Consider the following 27413-nt stretch of genomic DNA (forward strand, 5'->3'; position numbering starts at 1 on the left):
CCCCGCAGCGACGGGTCCTGCCGCTCCCCGAGCGGGCCACACGTTCCCGGAGACCCCAGCCCGGTTAGCTCGACCCTGGGCGGGAACCAAACCCAGGCCGGCGCCTGGCAGGTGGTGAGGGCCGCGCAAGGGAACCTAGGCCGGTCAAGGAGGGCACGGTCGCGCGCAGGCCGAGGGGCGTCGCGCTCCGGCGCCCAGGTGGCCTCCGGGATCCACTGAAGTCGGGGTGCGGGGCTGCTGGGCCTCAAGGCCGGCGGGCACCCACGAACGTCACCTCCTCGCTTCATACAGTGTTTTTAGGACGCGACACAACGGGGAGAAGGCTTAGTTTCTTCCTGCGACACACGAAGAGGACAAGAAACGGGTGGGGAGGCGGGAGGTGGAAGCCACGAGCCTCCGCGCGCGGTCACGTGGGCCGCAGGGACCGCATGGCGGCGGCCCGCGCGTTCCCGCGCCCTCGCCGGCCGGGCGGCCCGGGCGCGCGCGCCGACGGGGCGGGCGCATGCGCAGGGGGGCGCGCCGCCTCTGCCCCGCGGCGAGGGTGTCTATGGAGAGGCGGCGGCCGCGGCTGCTGAGGCGAAGGCTCAAGCAGCGGCGATGGCGCCCTTCCCTGAAGAAGTGGACGTCTTCACCGCCCCGCACTGGCGGATGAAGCAGCTGGTGGGGCTCTACTGCGACAAGGTAACGGAGCGCGGGGCCTGCTGCTCGCGGCGGCGCGGCAGGCGGGGAGCGGCAGGCGGCGAGCAGCAGGCGGGTCCCCGAGGCGGCCTGGCCTGCGCGGCGCTCGCAGCCCCCGGGGCCGCCGCCTCCTGCGCAGCTGTCAGCGCTGCGCGGCCCCCGCGCCCCTGACCTCTCGGGAGTTGCCCCCCGCCCGGCCGCGGCCTCCGACGCGCCCTCGGGGCGCGCGGCGCCGCCCTACCAGGCGGCGTCCTCCTGCCCGCGGGCCTGGCGCGCGGAAGGGAGGGCGCCGCCCGCCGCCAGCCCCTCGGAGAGCGGGGCCGCGAACTCCCTGGACCCTGGCCGGCCGGCGCGGTGGGCTGCCGGTCCGCGTGGGCAGGCCGTTACTGCAGTTTCCCCGCCCGCGATCCCCGCCCCCGGCCTGTTCGGGCTCCCCGCGTCTTTGCAGACACCCGTGCATCCTTGTGCAACTCGGGCTTGCTTCCTGGCTCGGCGGGCAGCGGCTCCCAGCTCCTCCTGCATTTTCCCTCTTGGCTGTTCGCGGGTTGGGTTTGGGAGAAAAAAAACCCTGTTTAGGAGCTAGTGGACCTTCATTCTTCATTTATGGTTCTTGTTTTCCCCGCAACTTTTATTGCCCCAGATATTTACTCCATGTAGAATTTGTTACAAGACAGCTCTTCTCTGTTGGAATTCTTTGCGTTGGCTCAAAAAAAGGGGGGGGGGGCTCGGGAAAAGTTGGTTTGACTGTGGGAATCTTTTCGGACTCTTAATTGGTGCAGCCAGCGTAAGCTGGAGAAGCACTTTTGTGGAGGTAACTCAGGTCCTTTTGCTAATGACTAAGTTAAAATTCTCACATTTGTCAATTTATGTTGGGGAAAGTCATATGGATAGCCTTAAAACTTGGGGCAGTCTCATTTCTTGTAGAAATGAACCAAATAAATAGAACTTAAACGTATTGCTTAAGGATAGAAATCAACTTTTATGAATTTTCAGAAATTACGTAGCATTAAGCAAACAGAGGTTGTTAGCCCAGAAAGGCGGCTGGAGGATGCCCAGAGTGTTCATTGCTAGGCCACACTCAAGACCAGCAGTTGAAAGAGGTAAGGTTGAGTTTCAGATCTCAGCACAAACATCTCTTGCCCCACAAACATCCTCTCCTCCTCCCCCTTCATTTTGAAAATTAAAAAAAATACCCAATTCAAGTGTTCAAACACTAGGACTGGCTAGGATAGTGATCAACAACTTGGTTGTCTATTAAAATCACCCAGAAAGCTGTGAAAATCCTGATATTCAAACCACTGAAATTAAGATCTCTGAGAGTGGAACCATAAGTGTAATTTAGATCTCTCCAGGTTGAGTGCAGTGTGCAGACCAGGGTCAGAACTACTTATCTAGGAGACTCTTGAGGAATGGAGAAGTCTTTCAGCAGATGTGAATTTTTCAGTTGTCTGTTTCTATCTTTCCTGTCTTTTCAGTTTTGTTCTAACAGTGTCCTTTAATTGCAGGAAAGAAAAATGGGGAGGTTTTCCACTTTCTCAGAAATCATAAAGGGAAGTTATGATTTTCTCTGCACAGTTTTCTCTCCAGTTTATATTAAAGGAGATAGTTAAGGGGTCACCTGCTATTGTGTGGAAAATTTTGTGCATGTATACATTTTTCTAGGAGATGTTTACTTTTTTTTTTCAAATTTCCAAATAATTGTGACCTTCCAATAATCACTATTCATTTATTTGCTGACAAGACTAACCAGTCTTAATTTTGTTTGTTTTGCCGTGCTGAGGCTCTGAGAGCCTCCTGAATGCTAAGGCAAGCACTGTATCACTGAACTACATCCTTAGTCCTAGCCTTATTTTAACAGTTTGAAGATGTTAGTCATCATTCTTGTGGCTCTTTTCCTGGTGATTGAGAACATTTGAGCAAATTTTGAAAATGAAGTTGCCTTTTCTAATAAAGCAATATTTGAGTCAAATAAGATTCTTACTTGTTCCCTCTTGCATAACATGTTTAATAAATCATTTTCAATTTTATATAGCGTTAAGTCAAAATTTTCAGGAATTTATCCCCGTTACTGTGAAAAAATTATCACTAATTCTAAATTGATTACATACAGTTAATAAGATTATTATATGTGTTTATTAAGATTTAAAAGTCCAGTTTTCTGCAGGGTGACCAAGGTAATTTAGAAAAGAAAAAAAAAAACGCATAGGAATTTGACATCATCATTTCTTTTTGATTCTGTTAACCAGTGGAAATCTCTCCTAGGATGTCCTTTCTGAGCAAGAGTGGGAAAATATGTATTTTGGTTAAATGGTCTTACAGAATTAAGAGTGTGTTGCTTTTTATTTGTCATTGCAAGTTTTACCATTACCATCCCTTGGTTGTGTAGAACAAGGATATCAAGTCCGTATAGCCTGCAATAAAACTATCCCAAGTGAGAATGACATTTTTTTATGGTCAAACTAAAAAGCTATAAATTATATTTCACTATATTCTAAATTTTGACTCTATCCATGTGGTATCCATAAAGAAGTCAGTTTTTTTTTTCAGCATTGAACTTTTTTAAAGTATGGTATATTTTAGAAGCAACCATTTGTTTACAAACATTAAATCAGTTATTTCTGTGCTTAGACTAATTTACTTAGAAAATTTCTTCTCATTTTATGGGTCATGTTAATATTGCTACATAGTACCTAATTTAATATTTTGCTCATGAATTTTCTCTTTTATAGAGATTTTATGGAAAGGTTTTTCACCTTTGTCATCTTGACAGTGCTTTGGAGTAGATAAAGGCAGGGAGTACTTTGTTTTATATCTGGGGATTTGTAGGCCTAGATTAAATAGGCCGAGTTATGAAAGCAGTTAGTTATAGATCCAGATGGAAACCCAGGTCAGGATTAGGACTGAAGCTTAATTTTCTTCATGTGAAACCATAATGGTTACTGATGTTTTTGGTAGTAGTCTGCTGAGAGATGCTAATTAACTGATCCAGATTGGAAGGATTTTAGTAAAAATTTGCATTGATTGATATCCTTTCCCCATTTCACTCCAATTCCTGTCTTTTCTTGAATCCTCTAAACTTCATTAATTCTGTCAGTGAGTATGGAATTTCTACTTGTCAGTCTTGCTTGTAGTAACTTGTTGGTTATTGAGATGTGGACACTATTCTTAAGGACTTCACAGTTTAATATGTATTAACAACTGTGCTAGGATGAAATCCAAGCTGGGAATCATGGGAACAGAGGAAGGCTGTATAGTCAGTTCTGTGGTAAAGTATCAGAAATGGTCTATTTTAATTGATTTCTGAGAACAAAATGGGTAGAATTTGTAAGGATGTGATTAGTGCCAAGATTCCCAGACTTATATGTAAATCAGTTATAAAAATGGAAGTGGGGGGCTGGGGATGTGGCTCTCCTGGCATGCGTGCAGCCTGGGTTCGATCCTCAGCACCATATACAAAGATGTTGTGTCCACCGATAACTAAAAAATAAATATTAAAAAAAAGAGAAAAAAAATAAAAATGGAAGTGGTGGAGGCTTTAGGGAATGCTTGAGTTTTTCAGGTAAGTATATTAAAAATGCTCTGTACTTTAGTAGTGTATATAAAAGAATATTTTATGATAAAAACTCTAAGGAAACTCAGAATAATGAATATATTATTTTTTTAATAGTATGAATATCTTTTTGACCAGTTTTTCCTAATTTTCTGCATATCCATAAAACAATTGACATTTGGGAAGGTTGGTTTAGTGGAGAGGATATTGAATTGAGAGCTGGGAGAGGAAAGAAGAGAGAATTTAATGAGTTCTTACTACATGCTGATGTCATTTCTCCTAATCCTCATAAGAACCCTGTAAGACAAGTATTATCCCTCAATTAAAAATGAGGAAACAGTCTTAGTGGTTAAAATAACTTATCCAACCTGTTCAGGTAGTAATTAGTAGAGCCTGAATTTTAATCTTAGAGTCTTTTCCCCCTCTTCTGAAACCTATGTTTTCTGCATTATGTCACTGGTTCTGCTGCTTATTACTCTTATGATTTTATGCAGAACAGTTAACCTGTGGATCATTATTTTTTCCATCAGTGAATAAATTTGACCAGATAAAACTAAAGTTATTTTTATTTTCTCTCTCTCTCTCTCTTTGTTTGTTTATTTATTTATTTATTTATTTTTGTGGTGCTGGGGATTGAACCCAGGGCTTTGTGTATGTGAGGCAAGTACTTTACCGACTGATCTATATCCCCAGCCCCAGTTAATACTAAAGTTTTTATTGATCATAATATATATATGTATATATATATTTTGTTTGGCCATGTAGACAGAAAGTAAAAACGTACTTGGGTAGTAATGTTTTGGTTTTCATTATATATTTTCATACCTATTTTCAAACTTACCGGCTTTAAGTGACACAACACTTGAATTGGTTTCAAGCAAGGTTGTTATATTTTAGTTGTAGAGTGCCTGAGACAGTTATAAATTTAAATATATGGAAGAGACCACATGACTGCTACTGTTGTTAATTGTATGTGTTCTGTCTCATATATTTAAGGGTTGTATCACTGTAAGTCATTGTTTTTCATAATATGTCCTGTGACCTACTAGTACATTGTAAGTTGATTTGAGGGTCAGAAACAGCATTAAACAAGGGGAAAAGTAAATATGAGTTCAATCACAAATTAGTGAAATATCATGTCCCCAAATCTGTTTGAACTGTTTGTGATATCTGTGTATCTGGTTTGTACTGTATTATATGCTGAAGGTCACTGAAAACAGTGTTTGAAAAAAATATTTGTCTTGAGCAGTATTTCTCAAGTGAAGCACTATTGACATTCTGGACCAGACTGTGGGCATGGGGGTTGTCCTCTGCATTGTAGGATGTTTTGGCTGCATTTCTGGCATTTATCCACTAGATGTCAGCATCATTTCTCCAGTGGTGACAGACAAAACTATCTCTAGATCTTGCTCTTTATCATAATCCTGTGGGGCAAAATTACCCCTGTGGTGAGAACTTTTGCTTTAGAGTAAATATTCTTCTATTTGCTTCTTTGGATCTGAAAAGATAGCTTTATGATTGGGACAAGCATCATCTCTTGTGGAAAGAACATAGGTATTAAAGTCCTAGAGACCTGATCTCTGTTTTGTTTACTGTATAGTTGTATAATTTGGAATAAATTATTTCTGTGAGTCTCAGTTCTTTATTCTATAAAATGGGGATTACAATACTTCCTTCTAGTATTGTTTTAAGAAGTAATACTTAAAAACATGTGTTATAGTGCCTATTAGAGGCCTCAGCATGTTCTAGAAATTATTAGTATTTAGGGTCCCCTTCCAACCCCCAGTCAAGTCTATATGTATGAATACCTTCGTGGAGACAGAAATTTGAAAAAAAATTTATATGAATAGATTTTTAAAGAGTTATATTATGTCTTCTGGTTTTTATTTTAACTGCTATATCTACTAATTTTCAGTAACAGGTTAAAAACATTTGCACTTTTCATGAGGAGAAAAACTGATGTGGGTAGTATTTTAAAGACTCCTTTCATTTTCTTTTATTGTTATTTTTCCTTCTTGTCCTACTTATTCACAAATAAGCAAACGTGTGGATTTAACACAAATGAAACTCTTATATCTTCCATCTATTGTGTAAACTTTTTTTCCCTTCAAGAATGTGACTTTTTATCTGGTGATCATTTTTCCAGCTTTATTGAAGCATAATTAATTAATTAAAATTGTAGACATTCAAAGTATACAACTTGATGATTTGATATGAATATACATTGTATAATTACCAAAATTAAATTATCAACACATCTGTAACCACAAAGAGTTACTCTGTGTGTGTGTGGGGGGGGATGATGATACTTAAGATTTACTCTTTCAGCAGATTTCAAGTAAATGATACAGTAGATACAGTATTATTCCTTTTTTTTTTTTTTTTTTTTAATGGTGCTAGGGATTGAACCCATGGCCTTGTGCATGTGAAGCAAGCACTCTACCAACTGAGCTATATACCCAGCCCCAGTATTATTCCTTAAAACTGAAAATTTGTGCTCTTTGACCAACATCTCTATCATTTTCTCCATCCCATGGTCCTTGGCAGTCACCATTCTATTTCTGTGGTTCCATTTTTTAAAGTTCCACATATAAATGAAATCCTAAAGTATTTGTTTTTCTGTTTCTGGATTATTTCCCTTAGCATAATGTCTTCCAGTTCATCCATGCTTTTGTAAATGCCAGGGTTTCCTTTTTTTAAACCTGCATTCTGTTTTTGATACTGGGGATTGAACCCAGGGCCTTCTGCATGCTAGGCAAGTACTCTACCACCCAGCATCCAGGCTGCAGGGTATGGCTAAATTGCTGTATGTGTGTGCATGTACACGTATATGTGTATATGTCTATGTGTAATCACATTTTCTTTATTTGTTCATGTTTTGGCAGGCACTAATGTTGTGTATCTTTTTTTTTAATAGTTGTTGATAGACCTTTATTTTATTTATTCATAAGCGGCGCTAAGAATCGAACCCAGTGCCCCACACATGCCGTGCAAGTGCACTTCTGCTGAGCCACAGCCCTAGCCCCTGTTTGTATATCTTGACAATTGTGAAAAACACACTAATGAACATGGGAGTGCAGATATCTCTTTTATATACTGATTTCATTTTCTTTGGACATATACCCAGAAGTGCTGGATCATATGGTAGTTCTATTTTTTTTTTTTTTTTGGCGAAATTCCATCCTATTTTCCATAATTGTGGTACCAATTTTTCAAAGGACTTCTAATGATACTTTTATTTTCGACCAAATACAGAAATAATAGCAGAAAAGCCCTATAGGGCTAGTTGATGTTATCCTCTGTGTCTCTTTGAATCTATTAGTATATTAATAACTGATAATTATAGTATATCTGTAAATTCATAATAATATATCATTAAAATATGAATAACATCAACACTATAGTAATATATTATGAAGTCATCCACAGGAACCTTGTCAGTTAGTTAATATAATTAACCCAATTTTTCAGATGAAGAAACTGAGGTGTATGGATATTTAGTGACTTGCTGGCAGAATCAGTTCACCATCTGGCTCCAGAGTTAATTCTTTTAACCACTATGCTGAATTGAGCCTATGATATGAGTCATTTTACATGCCCATTTGCTTCTCAGATTGTAGCATTAAAAACTGGTTTTTACCTTATTCTATTTCAAGTCTAAGAATTTCCAATAGTCTAATGAGAAGTTTTGCAAAATTTTTTTGCATGTCTTTTAAGATTTTATCTTAACTCATGTGAGTACATTTATTTTTTTTGCCATTTAAAAATCAATTAATGCTTTGATTTATGTCATATTTCTACTATTAAAATTTTTGCAGGTATTTTCATTTATGTAAAATGATACAATAGTGATTACACCAGTTATCTCCTAATGCATTTTGTTGTGATCTTGTGTGGCATTTCTTAGTATTCTTAAAATCTGCAGAGTGGATTTAACCAAATTTGCCTTGCATGTTGTTTTTTTATGGCTCAACAGCTAAAAGTTGCCTTTGAATTGTTACTTAGTTGAAAAACCAAAGAAAATTATATGGAATTTCTAATTTTATTGTCCATTAATACAAAGTTTTATGGAAATATAGCCCATAATCATTTGCTTACATATTATCTGAGTATTTCTGTGCTATAGCAGCTTAGTTAAATTGTTGATACCAGAATATCTGCCCTAAAAAGGTAAAATATTTACTCTTTGCCCCTTGACAGAAAAAGTTGACAATCCCTGTTTATTATGTATTATGGTTAATTATTCATTGTATTATTTCCCTTCACTAGACTATAAATTCCATAAATTAAGAAATCTTCATTTTGTTCACTCATGTATCCCAAGTACCAGGAACAGTTGTTGGCTCATATAGCTGCTTAATAAATATTTAAATAGAGTAAGAAATGCATGAATTTATAAAATGAATGTCTAATTTTCAAAATGATGATAACTCATACTTAAGTATCACACAGCCATTTGAAGTACAGGTATTTTGTTCCCATCTAACACCAAGAAGAAACTGACATTAGAGGGCTGGGGATGTGGCTCAAGCGGTAGCGTGCTCGCCTGGCATGCGTGCGGCCCGGGTTCGATCCTCAGCACCACATACAAACAAAGATGCTGTACCCGCCGATAACTAAATAATAAATATTAAAATTCTCTCTCTCTCTCTCTCTCTCTCTCTCTCTCTCTCTCTCTACCTCTCTCTCTCTTTAAAAAAAAAGAAACTGACATTACAAGAAAAAGTAATTTACAAGGGTTATATAGCTAAATAAATGGTAGAACTGGAATCTGATCCTAGGTTCTCTAAAAATGTCTTTTAATTTTGAGGCAGGATCTTACTAAGTTGTTGAGACTAGCTGAACTTTTGATTCTCCTTCCTCAGCCTCCCAAGCTATTGGGATTAGAGGTGACTTTTTTGGTGGGACTGGGTACTGGGGATTGAATTTATGGGCACTTGACCACTGAGCCACTTCCCCAGCCCAGTTTAATATTTTATTTAGAGACAGGGTCTCACTGAGTTGCATAGTCCCTCAGACTCTGGAGCTGCTGGGATTACAGGCATGTGCCACCCACAGCTGGCTACAGGTGACTCTTAATGCCTAGCCCATACTGCCTTTTGTATAATATACTTAGTTAATTCTGTTATGTATAATGGAACAATTTTGCTTTAGGAGTTTGTGAGTTGACTTTTTTGATGCTCTGTCTTAAGACCACAATTCCTGCCAAGAACAGATAATAAAACAGTTTAGATTGGTGCTCCATTTTAGGAATATTAGGTCAGGTTTTAGAAAGCAAGTCTAGCAATTATTGGTCAGTAGCATTTCTCCTTTCATTTATCTATCTGTTGTATTGAACCTGATCAGGCTTCCCCTATGGCACTGTACCACGAAGCTACATCCCAGCCCCCCCCCCTTTTTTTCTTGTATTTTGAAACAGGGTCTTGCTAAATAGGGCTGCCTCTAATTTGTGATCCTCCTGTTTACACCTTCCAGTTCACTGGGATTAAAGGAGTGTGCCACAACTCTGGCAGATTTCCACATTGAAAATAAATTTTGAAATAGAATTGATACAGTGGAAGGTAGATTATTTAATATAGGTAATGGAGGGTTTGAGTGTTACTTTGAATTTTAACTTGAAGCAATTTTCTTCATAATTCGCTTATCTTATTTATTTTTGCATTACAATTCTTAATTGCCAAAAGCCAAGTGCCAATGTCTCGGCTTGGCACAGAATCACGAGCCACCACACAGCTTTGTAGGTTCAAACAGCAATTCTTTATTCCCGATCTCACACCAGCCTCCACACACGTTCAGGGGCAATTCCAATATGTCCGATCCCAAATCCTACTCCACGAGGCTTTTTTCAAATCCCATTTTAATCTCACGAGAACTCAACGGGAACAAGCAGCAGGAACACTCTAATCCCAGCATCAATAATCTTCAACCTCAACTTCCCTAAAACTCCTATTGTCACGCCCTAAACCCAAGGACGGAGATAATTCCTGCAGGAAAACACCCTAATCCTGGATCCACCCTGGTGATTGAGCAGGGTCACCTTTCTCAAACACACAAGCAAGGTCGCAGCAAATTTCCAAGGCAAGTCCATTTAACATGGGGTACACTGGCAAGGATTACGATGCGTCATACCTACTTGGTAATGGCCCTCAGCACTTAATACACCTTTATACCACAATTTATCATAACTCTGTATTTAAGGTATGTTGACACCAAATTCACATCTTCATACATGTATTTTGTATATCATAATTTGTGTATTTTAAATATTAGAATTTAATTTGCTACTAAGTGTAAAAAGTTAGAATTATCTTAAATACACATTTTTTGTTGAATATTAGAATTAAAGAAACTTACGATGTGTGCATTTCTTCATATTTTTATTGATTTGTATTTTTCCTTCAAATGGATTTACTTTACTCATATTCTGGTGAGCTAATTAAATACTTAATTAGTTGTTAAGTATTTGAAACAGTTTTCTCTCTCTTTTTTTTTTTTTTAATCTCAAATTATCTACAGATATTTTGTTCCCATTTAACACCAAGAAGAAACTGACATTAAAAGAAAAATTATCTAGTAATGTTCTAATAGTTCAATATTTTATTCTTGCTTAGATCAGTCTCATCTTGATATTAAAATTTAAAAAAAACTATAATAAAGTGTTTTTTGATTTTTAAGTTGCAAAAGTTTAATAGCATAAAGAACATTGAAAAAAATATTTACCACATTCTCCTAATGTAATTCTCTTAATATTTACCACATCTCTATAATGTATCTGCCTGTGTTTATTATAAAATAATGGAATTTTAAGTTTGGAAGGGATTGAGTCAGATCCTTTTTAAAGAAACTAAGTGATTTGTGTGTGCATTATTTTTTTTATATCAAATCCTTAAGATTGCAAACCATTTGGGAGCTGGAGAGGAAAAAGGAAAAGAAAGGTGGTGTGTGGGGGGTATCTCATGATAATCAGACCCGTAGAGTAGAGGAAAGGGAGGAAAAGGGGAAACACTGGGGAATGATATTGGCTAAATTATATAGTTATTTTGTGTGCATGTATGAATTTGTAATGATGAATCCCACTGTTGTATACAACTATAATGCACCCATAAAAAAATGGGAAAAAAAAAGAATGCAAACCAACATCTTCCTGGCCTAGTATACTTTTTAATCTTACCATTATAACTTATTTATTTATGAATTTCCTTTATTTGTACTTTAATATAACCAAATGCAAGGTAAATATCTTTATGTGAAAAGTAAATGGGAACACATTTGAATATTCTTTATTGGTACATTGTTACATATTTGTATGTATTTATTATGTCTTCTTTTTAACTTTTTATTTAGCTTTCTAAAACCAACTTTTCCAACAACAACGATTTCCGTGCTCTTCTGCAGTCTTTGTATGCTACTTTCAAGGAGTTCAAAATGCATGAACAGATTGAAAATGAATACATTATTGGTTTGCTTCAACAACGCAGCCAGACCATTTATAATGTACATTCTGACAATAAACTCTCTGAGATGCTTAGCCTCTTTGAAAAGGGACTGAAGAATGTTAAGGTGAGTTGCAAAAATAGGTATATAACTTAAAATTTATGCCATTTTGTTATGTCATTGGCAAAACCTGTTAGCAATTTGTAGTAAATGCTATGATGTTAAAGGAAAACTATAATCTGCCTTTTTAATCATTTGTTAAAGATGGCTATGAAGGCTTTTTCAGTAGGGATAACTGCACTAGGGGCTTGCAGTAAGGAAGAGATCTGACTCAACTGCAGATACAAGAATAAGTTGAAGTTTATAGCCAGGAAGCAAGGTGGGGGTCAGTGGAGGAAAAATGATCAGGAGAATTCTTGCTATGTCAATTCTACAGGATTTTTACTGAAGGCAGGCTAGGGTGGTAGGAGACTGAGGGTAGAGGGATGAGGAATTTGATCAGATACTGAGGTGGTCAGATACCAAGGGTAGAAGAGTTTTGATAAACTGACTAAGCAGGATTTTTACTAAAGGTGTACTAAGAGGGCCAAGGACAGAGTCCAAGATCAGGTCTAATTGAGAAGAAGGCTCAGAAGAGCTTGGTTAAGTTTCATTAGAGTCTGTCAATTATGACTTTATTACTATTAATAAAACATTTAAATGCTGTCCCTTACTTAGTTTTAAAGTTGTTTTCTTGAGTGAAATATTATCATAAAATTGTTATATTCTGTTAACATTTGCTAAATTCTTAAAGGAAAGCTATCAACCCAGGCACTGGTGACTCAGGGAAAATTGTTACTTAGAATGAATAAACATTTCAGCTTTATAAATTTCATTTATTTTAAAATTGAGTGCTGGGGATGTAGTTTAGGATAGTGCTTGGCTAGCATTTGGGAGGTTTTGAGTTTGCTCCCTAATTCCACAAATAACAACAAAAACATCAAAACAACAAAAATTGCCAGCTATAACATTTATTATATTTGATTTTCCTAATTGTAGGAAACAGGGTGGTTAAATATGATAATGTTGGTTGTATAATATAAAATTAAAGGCACTGAGGATTGAACCCACTAGTGCTTTACCTTTGAGATATATCCTCAGCTTTTTTTTTTTTTTTAATTTTAATTTTTAAATTTTGAAATAGGGTCTCACTAAGTTGCCTAGGCCCTTGTGAAATTGCTGAGGCTCACCTCAAACTTACGATCTCCAGCCTCAGCCTCTCCAGGTGCTCTAATTATAGGCATGTGACACTATGCCCAGGAAATTAAAGGCATTTTTGAGTATAGTTTAGGATAGTACTATAGAGAAATTTTCATCTTAATTATATTTATGTATTGTAGGATATTTAAAATTTGATCTGAGTTTATTTCCCTTCTGGTTCAGTGAAGCATAGGTTTAAACTACCGTGTGTCTGTCACTTAGATTTTGTTCTAGAAAGACTGTTTTGCAGCAGGGTAGAGAATGGATTGAAGGGAAAGAAGCCTCAAGTAGGAAGAATACTATAAAAAAATTTTATTCTGATAGTCTCTGAAACGATACTTAGTAGCTACTTATTGGGGAGATGGGAGATTGGGTAGGGTACAGAATAGTAATGAGAGATTTATTTTTCTATTAAATAGTCCTTTGTACTTTCTGAATATTATATCATACTCATGTATTATCTAAAGTAGTGTCTAGTGGAAATAGAGAAGAGGGAACAGATTTTTGTAGGGAATGGGACTGATAGAATGTAGTGATAAGGAGCTAGAAAAGATAAAGAGAATATAAGTGATTATTGACCCTGTCTTTCTAGGGTAGTAGAAGAGGGTTCTATTTGAATTGTTTATATAATCTAAGTGGGCATTTATAGGAGGAAGGTGAGGCCTGGGCAGATTTAATGGGTAAAAGAGTGATCTGGTGTAGAAAAACAAATTTAGTAGTTAGAGCAAGTAAGTAGAAATGGAAGCCATGTGGACAAGCTTAAGGAACATGTGTAAAATTCCAAGAAAATATGACATTGAATTAAATATTGGGGAGCAGTTGAATGAATTAGCTCAAGAAAAAGGATGAAATATTCTCGTATTTTTCAAATTTCATTATTTTGTAATTGGAGAGGCCTGATACAGAATAGGTAGATAAGTTACAGGGAGATATGATCTCAGTTCATGAGAGGAAGAACTTTTTGGTGTTGTCCAAAATTAAAACGATCCACTTCAAGATGTACTGAGTCTCTTGCCTTTAGAAGTTTTGGTACTAATGTATATGAGCTCTGTCAGCATAACATAATAGGTATTTTGAATTTTTTTAGTGGAGAATATGTCAGATTACTTTAAAGGGATTCTATAATGATGAAGTCCACCATGTCCTTGTGGACTACTTGTAGATATATTTAAGAAAACCAAACATGAAAATTATGTAACTTCAGAATCAAATTAGTGGAAGTTTTAAGCAGATACTTGTTATTTTTAGACTTTTAAATGATATTTTTAAAGAGAAATAGGAGATCAATTACATTACTAAAAATTTCAAATCTTTTTATTTGGTGGTGCTGGGGTTTGAACTCAGGACATCGTACATACTAGATAGGTGCTCTTCCATTGAGTTATACTCCTAGGCCTAAGGTCCTGTGATGATCATAAAAGTACAGAGGCCACTGTGCTGTTTATCTGTGTTTTTTTTGCTTGTTTCTTTGTTTTTTTGAGGTTTTATGTTGAATTAACTTCTTGGGATCAGGTGCAATGTAAATAATGAAGCAGAATTTTTGTTGAAATACAATATTTTTGTTTCCAGAATGAATATGAGCAGTTAAATTATGCAAAACAGCTGAAAGAGAGATTGGAGGCCTTTACAAGAGATTTCCTTCCTCACATGAAAGAGGAGGAAGAGGTAAGTGTAATTTTTTTCCATTGAGATTAGATTTACAAAATTTTAAAAATATTTTACCATATTTTCTTCAAAATATTACATAGGAAGATATGTCCAGTTGATGGAGAGAAGCCTCCAGTTGATGAGAAGTTTCTACTTCCTTTGGGAACTAGAACCTAAGGGAAAAAAATGCATCTGTTTTAAAATCCTCATGAAGGCTATTGCCTTTACAGAATGTGTTTTCATATGTACATATGGCACTGTGTTAAGTGTTGGTGATTTTTTGTGTCACCTTAATATTTTTGCAGAACATTTAGAGAATTCTGGAATTTTTTGAGTATTTTCTATGTGCTAAGTAGAAAGAGTTTTTAGAGTTTTTTGTTTTGTTTTGGTAGTAGACTTTAGTAATTAAATGATAGTCTTAAATTTATCTTCTGCCTAATACACATGTATTACAATATCATTGATTGAACCAGCAGAACATATTCTATTCTTTCTCTAATATGGGATGAATGTCAATATAATATACAAAGAAAGTAATTATTTTTTTCAACTACAAACAGTTACTGTAGTGATTATCAGTATGGTTTCACCGTATAATCAATTAGCAATAATAATAAAAACCCACCTACATCTTAAGCCCATTTCAGACCAGTTAAATAAGGTGGGAGGCATGGCATGGATCTTTTTTCAAGGTTCTCCAAATCATTATAACATGAAGTTAGTGTTGAAATCACTGAGTTACTAGAGCAGTGCTTTTTAACCTGTGATACCTATTAAAACTAAGTGGAACTAAAAGAAAACCTTGATTCTGTGTCTGAGTATTATAATTCTATAAATATATCTATAAATCTCCATGCATAATTAGCAAGAAAACCAACATAACGAAAAAAAAAAAAACCAAAACAACAACAACAAAAGAAAACTAAAATAATGATTAGAGGAAACATCTTTAAAGTCCTGAAACATTATTGACTATCTCAAGGTCTCAGTAGTGTTCTGACTTTTATGATTCTAGTATTCAGGGTATCATTCTCATTTGAGTAAGAAACCCTGTTTGAAAACCTTCTTGTCCTAATGTTTTAAAATTATTTAGGGTCTGACTTATTAGCTGACAAAACCATAGAAGGATATCTTAGGGGATATTCTTTTCAGTTTTGGGATAAACTGACTTAGTGATAATAACTAAAATTTTTATCTTATTAAAATATAAAACTGTAATACTACACTTGAGTCAATAATAATTTAAAAGGTGTAGAGTAAAATAAAACCAAATATTTTTCCTAATGAATGAATGTTTTAGGTTTTTCAGCCCATGTTAATGGAATATTTCACCTATGAGGAACTTAAGGACATTAAAAAGAAAGTGATTGCACAGCATTGCTCTCAGAAGGATACTGCAGAACTCCTTAGAGGGCTTAGCCTATGGAATCAAGCTGAAGAGCGACAGAAGTTTTTCAAATATTCTGTGGATGAAAAGTCAGACATAGGTGAGATTCATTTGTTTGTTTATTAATTAGTACTGGGGAGCGAACCTAGAGGGGCTTTACCACTGAGCCACATCCCCAGCCCTTTTTATTTATTTAATTTTTCTCAGCCCTTTTTATTTTTTGAGACAGGGTCTCACTGAGTTGCTTAGGGCCTTGCTTAGTTGCTGAGGTTGGTCTTGAACTTCTGATCTTTCTGCCTCAGCCTCCTGACTCGCTGGGATTATGGGCATGAGCCATCATGTCCAACCTGAAATTTGTATATTTAAATAAAGAACAGTTTACTAGTTCAGAGCCACTGGCGTCTTGCTATGAATTGTAGATTTTGTTTGAGGAATGATTTAAGTCAGACTTGCATTGTGGTCAGTTGAAATCATTTATTTCCATTTACAAATGTAATTCTATTTTAGAACTTAGTGTTGATGATTTCACACATGCACACACATACATACACATACATATAGCTATTTGCAATATAGGGTTTCTTGAATGAATTTAGATATGCTTTGACCAGTCAGAATTGTTGAGAACTACCATATACAGACCACCTAACTTTTGAGCTCCATTGACTAAAGTGGGTGCTTTTGTCTTTCCTTGTGTTTTTTCATTAATTTTCAAAGTCGGTATGTTTATGCACTTGGCCCCTGACTTACCATGGTTTAACTTATGATTTTTCAACTCTACAGTGGTACAAAAGCAATTCACATACCATACTTCAAATTTTGAATTTTCGTCTTTTCCCAGGCCAGCTATATGCAGTATGATATTCTTTTGAAATGGTGAGCAGCCTCATTGAGCTCTCAGTCTCATATTTTATTTAAAGAAGTAGGTAAGATTCATGTTGAAACAAAAATGATTTATAAGTTAAGCTATGATTAAACCCATAAAACTTGTAAGCTTTATTCTGAAATGCAGCTTGTGCCTTAGATACCAAGCTAAGACTTGTTGTGTCTAGTTTAATTGTAATTATAACACAGGATTTAAAAGCATCACACGTAGTACATTTAATTTTCCCACTCTTTCAAAGCAAATTATAGCTGCATTAGTTTTAAAATATTTTGCATTTTAAGGTGGCAGTTTAAAGTAATTTGATCATAACATTTCTATATTTAAATTCCTTTATGAAGGCAAATCAGGTACAGTATTAAAATTCTTCATAGTACTTTAGTGATAAATCTTTCGTATTTTATATTCTTTATTGTAACACCCATTTTCACTTTCTTTCAGAAAATTGGTACTGAAATAATAGATTATAGGAAATTGTGTAACCATTGACTTACTTTCTGCAGTTGTTGCTAACAAAAGATTCCTTATCAATGTGTACCAGGATCAGAAATAGTTATATTATGTAGTCTGGGCTAGCACTTAATTTAAGTAGGTAAAGGCACCTATAAGTTAAATAAGTCAGATTTCACAGACCTTTTATATGAAATACAAAAATCAAAGAGGAAACACAAGGAAGGACTAATAGGAACCATATGCATGAAAAAAATGTCATGAGATTTGTATGTGTCATTAAAAATGCCTTGGAGATCTCATAATCTGGCTGACTCTACTTGTTGATTTAAAGCGGTATAACCTGTTTGGTTCCTTTTTCAAATGATGCTACTTATGCTACAAAGTGAATATTGTTTTTTCTGTGACGCCTTTGTAAAAAAAGGAAGTCAGTTCTGTGTTCATTTTGTAGCTCCCACTGATGAAGTATGATCTGGGCCATGATAGTTTAACCCTACCGGTTCTTAACAAGCATAACATCTCCATGTTACCTCTAATACGTATTGTTTCCATTTCACATCATGCAAGCAGGAAGGATTTAACTTCAGGCACTGGATTTTACTTACAGAAATGTGATCGTAATTTCTCACTGCATTTAGTCTTGTGTCCTTTACTGCTAAAGTTTATCTTTTTCATTTCAGAAGCAGAAGTGTCACAGCACTCCACGGGTATAACCCATCTTCCTCCTGAGGTAATGCTATCAATTTTCAGTTATCTTAATCCTCAAGAATTATGTCGATGCAGTCAAGTCAGCACTAAATGGTCTCAACTGGCAAAAACGGGATCACTTTGGAAACATCTTTACCCTGTTCATTGGGCCAGAGGTAGGTAAATAGGACTTTTAGTTTGTTTAAAAAATATTTACATTTGTTTTTCTAGATGAATCCTCATGGCTATTAATAATCAAGGCCAAGCAGGAAAACTCAAAGCTTGACCAAAAAGTAGATTTTGTAGTTAAATGATGTGTTCTCACCATGCATTTTAGAAAAATTAGTTGCTGAAGTATTCATGGGTAAATTATATGTCTTACCATTTCCTTTGAAATAATTAGGAAAAAAATAGTTGGGAGAGGGAATGCAAAAAACAGGAGCAAAATGTCAATAATTGTTGAAGATAAGTGATGGGTATATGGGGATTCATTTTTCTACATTTGACTATGTTTGGAGGTTTTTTTAATAAAAACTTAAAACTAAATGTATTTGATTTTCAGAACTTCTTTAAGTAATCAGATTGAGTATTTAAAAAAAAAAACAGACTAAATTTATTCTGTATAATTTAAAGATAAGGCACCATTATCCACTATGGCTGTCTTGGTAGTGGCTGAATCTGTTTTTGTCTTTAACATATCTTTTTTTTTTTTCTTTTTGTAATTGTTAGTGCTTTGTTCTCTAAACAATAGATTAATAACTAATTTCATTGTAAGTTAGTTTTACATATGAACAACTAAAAGAAAAATTTCTTTTCATAAGCATATAATGCATTCATGGAACAGATATAACTAAATATGTATACAATTTTGTGTCATTAAATTAGAGTAATTTGTTTTAGGTGAGAACTAACCTCTAAATTCACATTAATTTTTTATAGTTTTTTCTGTGTGACTTAGTATGGAAGTATGTATTTTTCATATAAGTTTGTTTGATTTAAATCGTGAGTCTTATTTTAAAAGTTTATTTGTTACAATAACATGTAGCACTTTTTTTTTTTTTGAGAGGAGGATCTCTCTGTGTTGCCCAGACTGGCCTCGAACTCGAAATCCTCCTGCCTCAGCCTGCTGAGTAGCTGAAATTACAGGCGTGGGCTACCATACCCAACTGGTAGAACTTTAAAAATAATCTGTTGTTAGATACTTAATAATTTTTGTGTGAAGTTATTTGGAGAATTAGGTAGACTTACATGATTCAAATGATTATTATTATTATTATTATTATTATTGTTTTATTTAATTAGTTACACATGACAGTATAATGATCTTGACATATACATTTGAATCATAAGGATTATTTTTATGTGGAGTGTGTTTTTAATTAGTTATTGTAGGATAATGACATTGAGCAAAAAGTTAATAAAAGCAAATATGGATATATCAAATACTTTTTTGTTCAGCTTTTTTTTATTGAGAATATTTAAGAAAAATACATAATTAGGTATGATTTGATAACAGTGTTATCAAATGTGATAATGCTTTGCTAATTTCCATGAAGTCTCCCAAATTCTTTTTTTTTTTTGAGAGTGAGAGAATTTTTTTAAAAACATTTATTTTTTAGTTTTCGGTGGACACACATCTTTATTTTATTTTTTTTTATGTGGTGCCGAAGATCGAACCCAGCACCCCGAGCATGCCAGGCTAGTGCGTTACCGCTTGAGCCACATCCCCAGCCCCCAAATCTTTAAATATGCTTCTTTCTGGTTTTAATATATTTATACAAAAGTTCCGATAAAAAATGGCTTTTGTTACTTATGGTATTTTATGTTTTTCCCCCCCTTTCAAGCGGATATTTTGAATGTCTGGGGACAGTTTTGCTTGTCCCATCTTTGGATATTTTATTGGCATCTAGTTAGTAAAGGCCAGAGTGCTGCTAAGTATCCTGCAGTATATATATCAACCCCCCACAACAAAGAATTGCCCAGCTTAAAATGTCAGTGGTGTCTAGATTGAAAAACCCTAAATTCAGATATAAGAGTTTAGAAAATTAACTCTGCATTGTCTCTCACTTTACAGTTTTATGATTTGGTTACATTATATTCTCCAGGATCTATAAATTTGTAGTTTTGCTTTACCTTAGTCTTTCCTTTTCATTTGTGTTCCCACCTACTTCTGAATTGCTCACTGATTGTTTACTACAGGGTAGAAAGTTGCATTTCCTTTCGTTTATTAGCTGTCATCGTAATGGAGCCAGTGTGAAGCCATGGTAGGAGACAAAGGTTAGGTTATTTTCAGTGATTTTTAAAATTGCATGTAAGGCTATTGATAATGTTTTTCATAGCAAAATAATTATCAACTTATTTTTCTAAAGGTAAAATTAAAAAGCTTTTATATAGAGTAGATACATAGCAGATGTATAGCAGACTATGTAAATTTTTGTAGTTCTGTTATTGTTTTAGAAAGATTTATTTGGAAAAATATCACCTATTAATTAATTAGTTGGACCCATATAGACATAGTTATTTTAAGTATGTTTGAAATTGAAGCTTATGCATATTTAAGTCTATTTTTCTTACTCACCTATTAAGTATTTCTAAAATAATAGATGATTCATTGCCTGAGGCTCAAAACCTTTTTAATGTAGAGATTTTTTATTAAAAATAGGTTAATTTTTTTTGTGGTGATAGATGATCTGATCTTTCTATGTTCCTCTTATTTATTCATTGAGTAGGTGACTGGTATAGTGGTCCTGCTACCGAACTTGATACTGAGCCTGATGAGGAATGGGTGAAAAGTAGGAAAGATGAAAGTCGTGCTTTTCAGGAGTGGGATGAAGATGCTGATATAGATGAATCTGGTAAGCCATATTTGGAATTAAAATTATTACATAGTGTTTACTAACAGTATATTTGATAATTATTGAGTGTTACGAGTCATGTGTTTTGTGTTTTCTAAAGAAACTTGTTTTTTAGTCTATTATTTAAAATTTAAAGTTACAGTAATAATAATAATATTACTCTATTTGGAGTTCTTTTAAAAAATGCGTAGTGTTGTTTCCCATTTTTTAAAATATTCAAATAAAAAAGCCAGAAAAGGATGTCTGTTTTCCATATGGAAAAAAAGTACAGTCATTATAGTGCTTTATAGTTTATAATGTATTTCTTAGGGCCATTTCATTAAGTCTGTTCATCAGCATTTATTGAGTCATCTGTGGTCCAGAGGGGGGAACCATGAAACTGTTGCGTCTGTTTATTCATTTCTAAAGTCATAACACTTGCCTCATAAAGTAATTGTAGAATTAAGAAGTAAGGTCTATGGAAATTCTGGGCTGGGGTTGTAGCTCAATGGTAGAGCGCATGCCAGGCATGCATGAGTCACTGCATTCAGTCTCCAGCACTGAAAAAAAAGAAAAGATCCACATATGATATTTCTTTGTAGGTTGTAAAATGTTATAAAAACTAGTGCAGTCATCCAGTAAGCCATGTGAGAAGTTCAAGGGTAAACAAGGGTGTTTCCGTACCCTTAAAGAACTCACATGTAGAAGTTGAGAATGTATAATTCTTAATTTGTGATACATAATGAAAGTTGCTGCAATAGATGTACAGAGAGATGCTGCTTGGGAGTATAGAAGTGGAAGACCTAAATTCTGTCATAAGTATTATTTTAGATAATTAACTAAAATATTGATGAAATAGTAGAATAACAGATGGGAAGTCGTCTTTTCCTTGGTAAACGTGAAACTGTAGGAAATTTCTATTTATGAAAACTTCCCACTTTAAAAAATAAGTTGACCTGGTAAAAGACTAAATATGTGGAAAATAAGAACAGTAAGTATAGACTTGTTATTTCAGCAACTAAAATAGTTTATTTTTTTGAAATGAAGATGTTACCTTTGGTATAGTTTTGCATGTTGGAAGGTACTTCATAAGGAAGAAATCTATTTTTTTTTAAGAGAGAGAGAGAGAATTTCAATATTTATTTTTTAGTTTTTTGGCGAACACAACATTTGTTTGTATGTGGTGCTGAGGATCGAACCCCGGCCGCACGCATGCCAGGCTAGCGTGCTGCCGCTTGAGCCACATCCCCAGCCCCATGATAAGAATTTTAAAGGCCTTACCAAACTAGTGTATTTGTTTCAATCTTAAACATAGTAAAAAGATGATCATCTGTTTTTCCTTCATATCCAAGGGGAAGTTTCAAGGGTGGAGTACTTGCTTTTGCATATGCAAGATTCTGGGTTCCATCCCAATACCAAAAAAAAAAAAAAAGAAAAAGTAAAACACTCAGAAATATAAATAAAATTATTAAAAAAAAAAAGTATTGAGCCTTCCTGAGGTAACATACCTATTTCATTCATTAGTGGATTTACCACTAAACTGTGGCTGCATGCAGAGGTGCACACCTTGAGTTCAGAAGTTCAAGATCAATCTGTGCAACATAATGAGAACCTGTCTCAAAAACAAAACAATCTAAACTGAGGATCTACCCATCTACTTCAGTGCCTTTTCAATTTAAGTGTTATACTAGTCATGCAGAGAAGCTATTGTTCCTTATGGGATGTTTACTACTTTTTTGCTCTTTAAGCTTTTTCAATAAACAGTACACCAAAAAGAATGGCTTGAGAGTAAAGTTGTAGTAGAATAAATAGGGTTCATTAAAGCAATCTTTATTTCTATATTTTACATATATGTCTGCTAAAGGAGAGATTTAAGATAACTGTACATAAAATCATTAGTAGTAAGTTCAGTATTTTCTGAATTATGTTCCTTTTGTTTTCTGTACTTCATTTATTTTAAGTAAGTTTTGTTATTTTTAAAAACTTATTTATTTTTATTCTAATTGATTATACATGATAGCAGAATGCATTTTATTTCATTGTACACAAATGGAGCACAACTTTTCATTTCTCTAGTTGTACACGATATAGAATCGCACCTATGTGCAATCATACATGTACCTAGGGTAATGATGTCCTTCTCATTCCTCCATCTTTTCTACCCCCATACTCTCTCCCCTTCCCTCCCCTTCCCTCCTCTTCCCTCCTCTTCCCCCTCCCTCCCCTTTGCCCAATCCAAAGTTCCTCCATTCTTCTCATGCCCCCTCCCCACATTATGGATCAGTATCCACTTATCAGAACATTCAGCCTTTGGTTTTTTGAGATTGGCTTACTTTGCTTAGCATAATATTCTCCAACTCCATCCATTTATGGCTGCAAATGCCATAATTTTATTCTCTTTTAATGCTGAGTATAAATCTTGTTCTTTTAAACTGTTTCATGTTTTGGAAACAGTCCAGCTAGGTTTTCAGGCATAATAATAATAGGATCCTGAGAGGCTTTAAAATTGTTAGCTTATTCTTTTTATTGTAATATGTTTTTCTTTATGTCAAAGAATTGGAGTTGGTGGTTTTTGTTGTGGTTGATGATAACATCAAGTCATGTAGCTGTTGTAAACACCCAAGATTTTCAGAAGTTATTAAGAAAAATGCAAAAACCATGTTCATATTCAACTATTTAATGATTCTCAGGTACCTTCCTTTGCTTGATTCATAGATGTTCAGGCTAACTGAGTTCAGTTTCAAATTTCTTTTAGCTCTCTGTTCTTTTTACTAAGGTAGATAACTGATGGTGCTGTTTACTCTAGGCCATTTTTTTCTTTTGATATCATATATTCTAATCTTTTGGAGAGCTTTTATTGTTTCAATATTCAGAATTCTTTTCAAAACTTTTGTTATTGCTTAGAAATGGAATTGTTTATAGAAGAGAGTTTAAAGACGGCACAAAATATTTTATACTTAATGATTTGGTAAGTCCTTAAACAGCCTTATTATAAAATTGGTATATTGAGTTCTGATTTTTGAATCCATTTTGCAGAAGAGTCTGCAGAAGAATCGATTGCTATCAGCATTGCACAGATGGAAAAACGTTTACTCCATGGCTTAATTCATAATGTTCTTCCATATGTTGGTACTTCCGTAAAAACTTTAGTATTAGCATACAGTTCTGCAGTTTCCAGCAAAATGGTATGTATAAATTAGCACTAGTTTAGATATTAAGAAAAGTAGTGATAGAACTTGGTTTGCTTATTCCTGAGTTAAGGGGAGAAAAATATTGTTTTCCCAGGCTTTAATATTATTTCAGTTCTTACAACGATCTTTGTAGTGTGGATATCTTTACGTACATGTTATATATAAGGTAACTGAGACTAGGAAAGGATTAAATATTTTATTCTGTTTCATAGCTGTTAAGCAGTGAAACCTAATTTTATGATTCTCTGTAATATGTAAGGTATGGTGAGAAGGGCCAAATGAAAGTCATTGTTGTTATTAAAGTGGGTATGTGACTTTCCTACATCAGAATCTCCTTGGGTATTTCTAAAAATGTACATTTTATGGGTTAGTCTTATAGTTTCTAAAATAGATTCTGAGAGATTTGAACCCAAAATGTTATTTGTAATGCATTGTTCAAGTAATGTTTTTTTACATGCACATAAATTTGAAAACCACTGGATTATATTTATTAACAATAATCTGTTGCTTATCTAACTAAAGATGTACAAATTTTCAAAGTGATGTTTTTCCTTTTAGGTTAGGCAGATTTTAGAACTTTGTCCTAACTTGGAGCATCTGGATCTTACCCAAACTGACATTTCAGATTCTGCATTTGACAGGTGAGTTTTAAAAAAATATTTAAATATAATTAATTCTGAGTAACTATGAATTGGTAGAATTGTTGTGTAATTTTTCATTTATATAGTTGTAGTTTAATCATACTACTATTTTTTACTATCATATATGACTATAACTTTTTTTTTTAAAGAGAGAGTGTGAGAGAGAGAGAGAGAATTTTTTTAATTTTTTTTTTTTTTTTTTTTTAGTTTTTGGCGGGCACAACATATTTGTTTTTGTATGTGGTGCTGAGGATCGAACCCGGGCCACATGCATGCCAGGCGAGCGCACTACCGCTTGAGCCACATCCCCAGCCCATGACTATAACTTGATAGCACCCTCCAGTTCTTTATTTCTTGTCCATAGGTCCCACCTGATCCAAACTTCTGTATCATCTTGCCATCTCTATAATTGAGTATTGTGTATAGGCCTTTGAGCTACTATGTAGTGTGGCATTATGTTTTTAAGATTTCTGTTGGGCTATTAAGTGCCATTTGGCAAAGCTCCATTTTAATTCTTATCAGGTTTTCTGGTGCTGTACTACTTTTTTCTGTCTTCACTCTTTACAGATATACTTCCTTGGATAGCATGGATAAATTTCCCCTTTATTTAGATTGCCCTTTCTCTCTCCCATCCTAGCATTTTCTATTTCAGAGGAACAGATAAACTCTTCTCTTTCCAAGGCTAATGATTATCAATTTCTAGAGCTTATTTCTTCTGTATTTTCTTTCATTAATCATTGGTTATTCTTTCTTTTGTGTGTATATTTTACTTTTAGAATATTAAACGTAAGTTCTTCCCATCTCTGTCCTTCTTCCATTCTACCCTTCCGTTAGGCTAGTAATACTATTAGTTCCTAATTATTCTTATTCTTTTTTTGTATCCCTAACACCAAAAATAATGCCTGATAATTGTTATTGTGTTTGAATAATTACAGTAGATTTAAAATTTTTCTTTTAATAATCCTTCTAGAAACATGTATTCACATGCTTTTGAAGAAATTAGCAACATCTATTAATTGCTTTGTAACCTCTTAATTACAGTTGGTCTTGGCTTGGTTGTTGCCAGAGTCTTAGGCATCTTGATCTGTCTGGATGTGAGAAAATCACAGATGTGGCTCTAGAGAAGATTTCCAGAGCTCTTGGAATTCTGACATCTCATCAAAGTGGCTTTTTGAAAACTTCTGCAAGCAAAATTACTTCGACTACATGGAAAAATAAAGACATTACCATGCAGTCCACCAAGCGGTATGCCTGTTTGCAAAGTTTAACTGACAAAGGCATTGGAGAAGAAATAGATAACGAACACGCCTGGACTAAATCTGTTTCTTCTGAAAGTTTCTCTTCTCCTTATGTGTGGATGTTAGATGCTGAAGATTTGGCTGATATTGAAGATGCTGTAGAATGGAGACATAGAAATGTTGAAAGTCTCTGTGTAATGGAAACAGCATCCAACTTTGGTTGTTCTTCAACTGCTTGTTACAGTAAGGATATTGTTGGACTAAGGACTAGTGTCTGTTGGCAGCAGCATTGTGCTTCTCCAGCTTTTGCGTATTGTGGTCATTCATTCTGTTGCACAGGAACAGCCCTAAGAACTATGTCAGCACTCCCAGAGTCTTCTGCAATGTGTAGAAAATCATCAAGGACTACATTGCCTAGGGGAAAGGACATAATTTACTTTGGGAGTGAAAAACCTGATCAAGAGACTGGTCAAGAGACTGGCCGTGTACTTTTGTTTCTCAGTCTTTCTGGATGTTATCAGATCACAGACCATGGTCTCAGGTGAGTAATAAATTCCAGAGTAATGGACATGTTCTTAGTCTCAAATGACTTATTTAAAGCAAGAGTTTTAACCAATGTCTGACCTACTTCAGAAAGTAGAACAATATGACTTGATACCATCATGAACTTTTTTAGCCAGTTCAAACCCTTTGTGATATAGAAAAATATAAATTTAAAAGTTTAATAAATACTTTGTAAATGGCTACTTACATTTTTAAAGGTATTTTAGTGGAAGAATAAGATGGTTTTTATAGATAGTATAACAGAAAATATGTATACCATATTTTGTTAGTGTGTATTATTTGTGTATATTATGATTTCACATAGATGTGAAAAATAAAGAATGACTGTGGAAGTAATTTAGTTATACAGCGGCTGAAGTGTGTGCAAAAACCAAAGCATTTCAGAGCTAGGCTGTAGGCTAATTGTGTAATAATAGTTTAGAATTTTTTATTTTTAATTATGGTCTGCTTATTGCTTTCTTAAGACATAAAAGTAGCATGTGAGAGAAGTTCTACATTTTCTTTTTTCTGTAACCATCATCTTTTAGCAGATTAAACCGAACCACTTTTTTTTTTCCCCCTAGAGGAAAAAAGAGGTAGATGTGAAACATTAATTAACCCTTCTTCTGAATGTTTTATGGGACCCACTTGGAACTCTGTTGGTCATAAGTACTCTTATCCATAATGTTGAAGACAGTTCATGGTTCACTGGCTTTGGAACCAGACAGACTTGGTGTTGATTGATTGTATATTTCTGTATAGCTAGCATAGCTGTGAGGCTTACATAGGTGAATAATTGTAACACAGAGATGCAGGATACATTTTCACTAAGCAGTAACTGCTATGTATTAATTGTTTGATCTTTGACATGAGCCTTTGGAAAATTGATTATGTATTTCTCTTCAGGAGAGAGATGTTCACATATTTCAGATATGAAAAATTTACTTAGCACAAACCTAATTTTGTGCTAATACTCCCTAGCATCAAAAAATATACTTAAGATCAAGCATG

General features: G+C 35.2%; 1 protein-coding gene across 1 annotated transcript in view; it reads left to right on the top strand.

Annotated features, from left to right (window-relative positions):
- The first annotated feature begins 511 nt into the window (after positions 1-511).
- Positions 512-27413, top strand: part of Fbxl5 (F-box and leucine rich repeat protein 5) — a 43242-nt gene continuing 16340 nt past the window's right edge. The window contains exons 1-9 of the mRNA XM_026403315.2: positions 512-681; positions 11573-11788; positions 14471-14566; positions 15849-16035; positions 17949-18131; positions 20685-20810; positions 23826-23974; positions 24539-24621; positions 25663-26400. Of these exons, the coding sequence (XP_026259100.1) occupies positions 598-681; positions 11573-11788; positions 14471-14566; positions 15849-16035; positions 17949-18131; positions 20685-20810; positions 23826-23974; positions 24539-24621; positions 25663-26400 (1862 nt within the window). The 5' untranslated portion in view covers positions 512-597. The remainder of the gene's footprint in view (positions 682-11572; positions 11789-14470; positions 14567-15848; positions 16036-17948; positions 18132-20684; positions 20811-23825; positions 23975-24538; positions 24622-25662; positions 26401-27413) is intronic.

This window comes from Urocitellus parryii, chromosome 10 (assembly GCF_045843805.1).
Source record: "Urocitellus parryii isolate mUroPar1 chromosome 10, mUroPar1.hap1, whole genome shotgun sequence".
Lineage (NCBI taxonomy): Eukaryota > Metazoa > Chordata > Mammalia > Rodentia > Sciuridae > Urocitellus > Urocitellus parryii.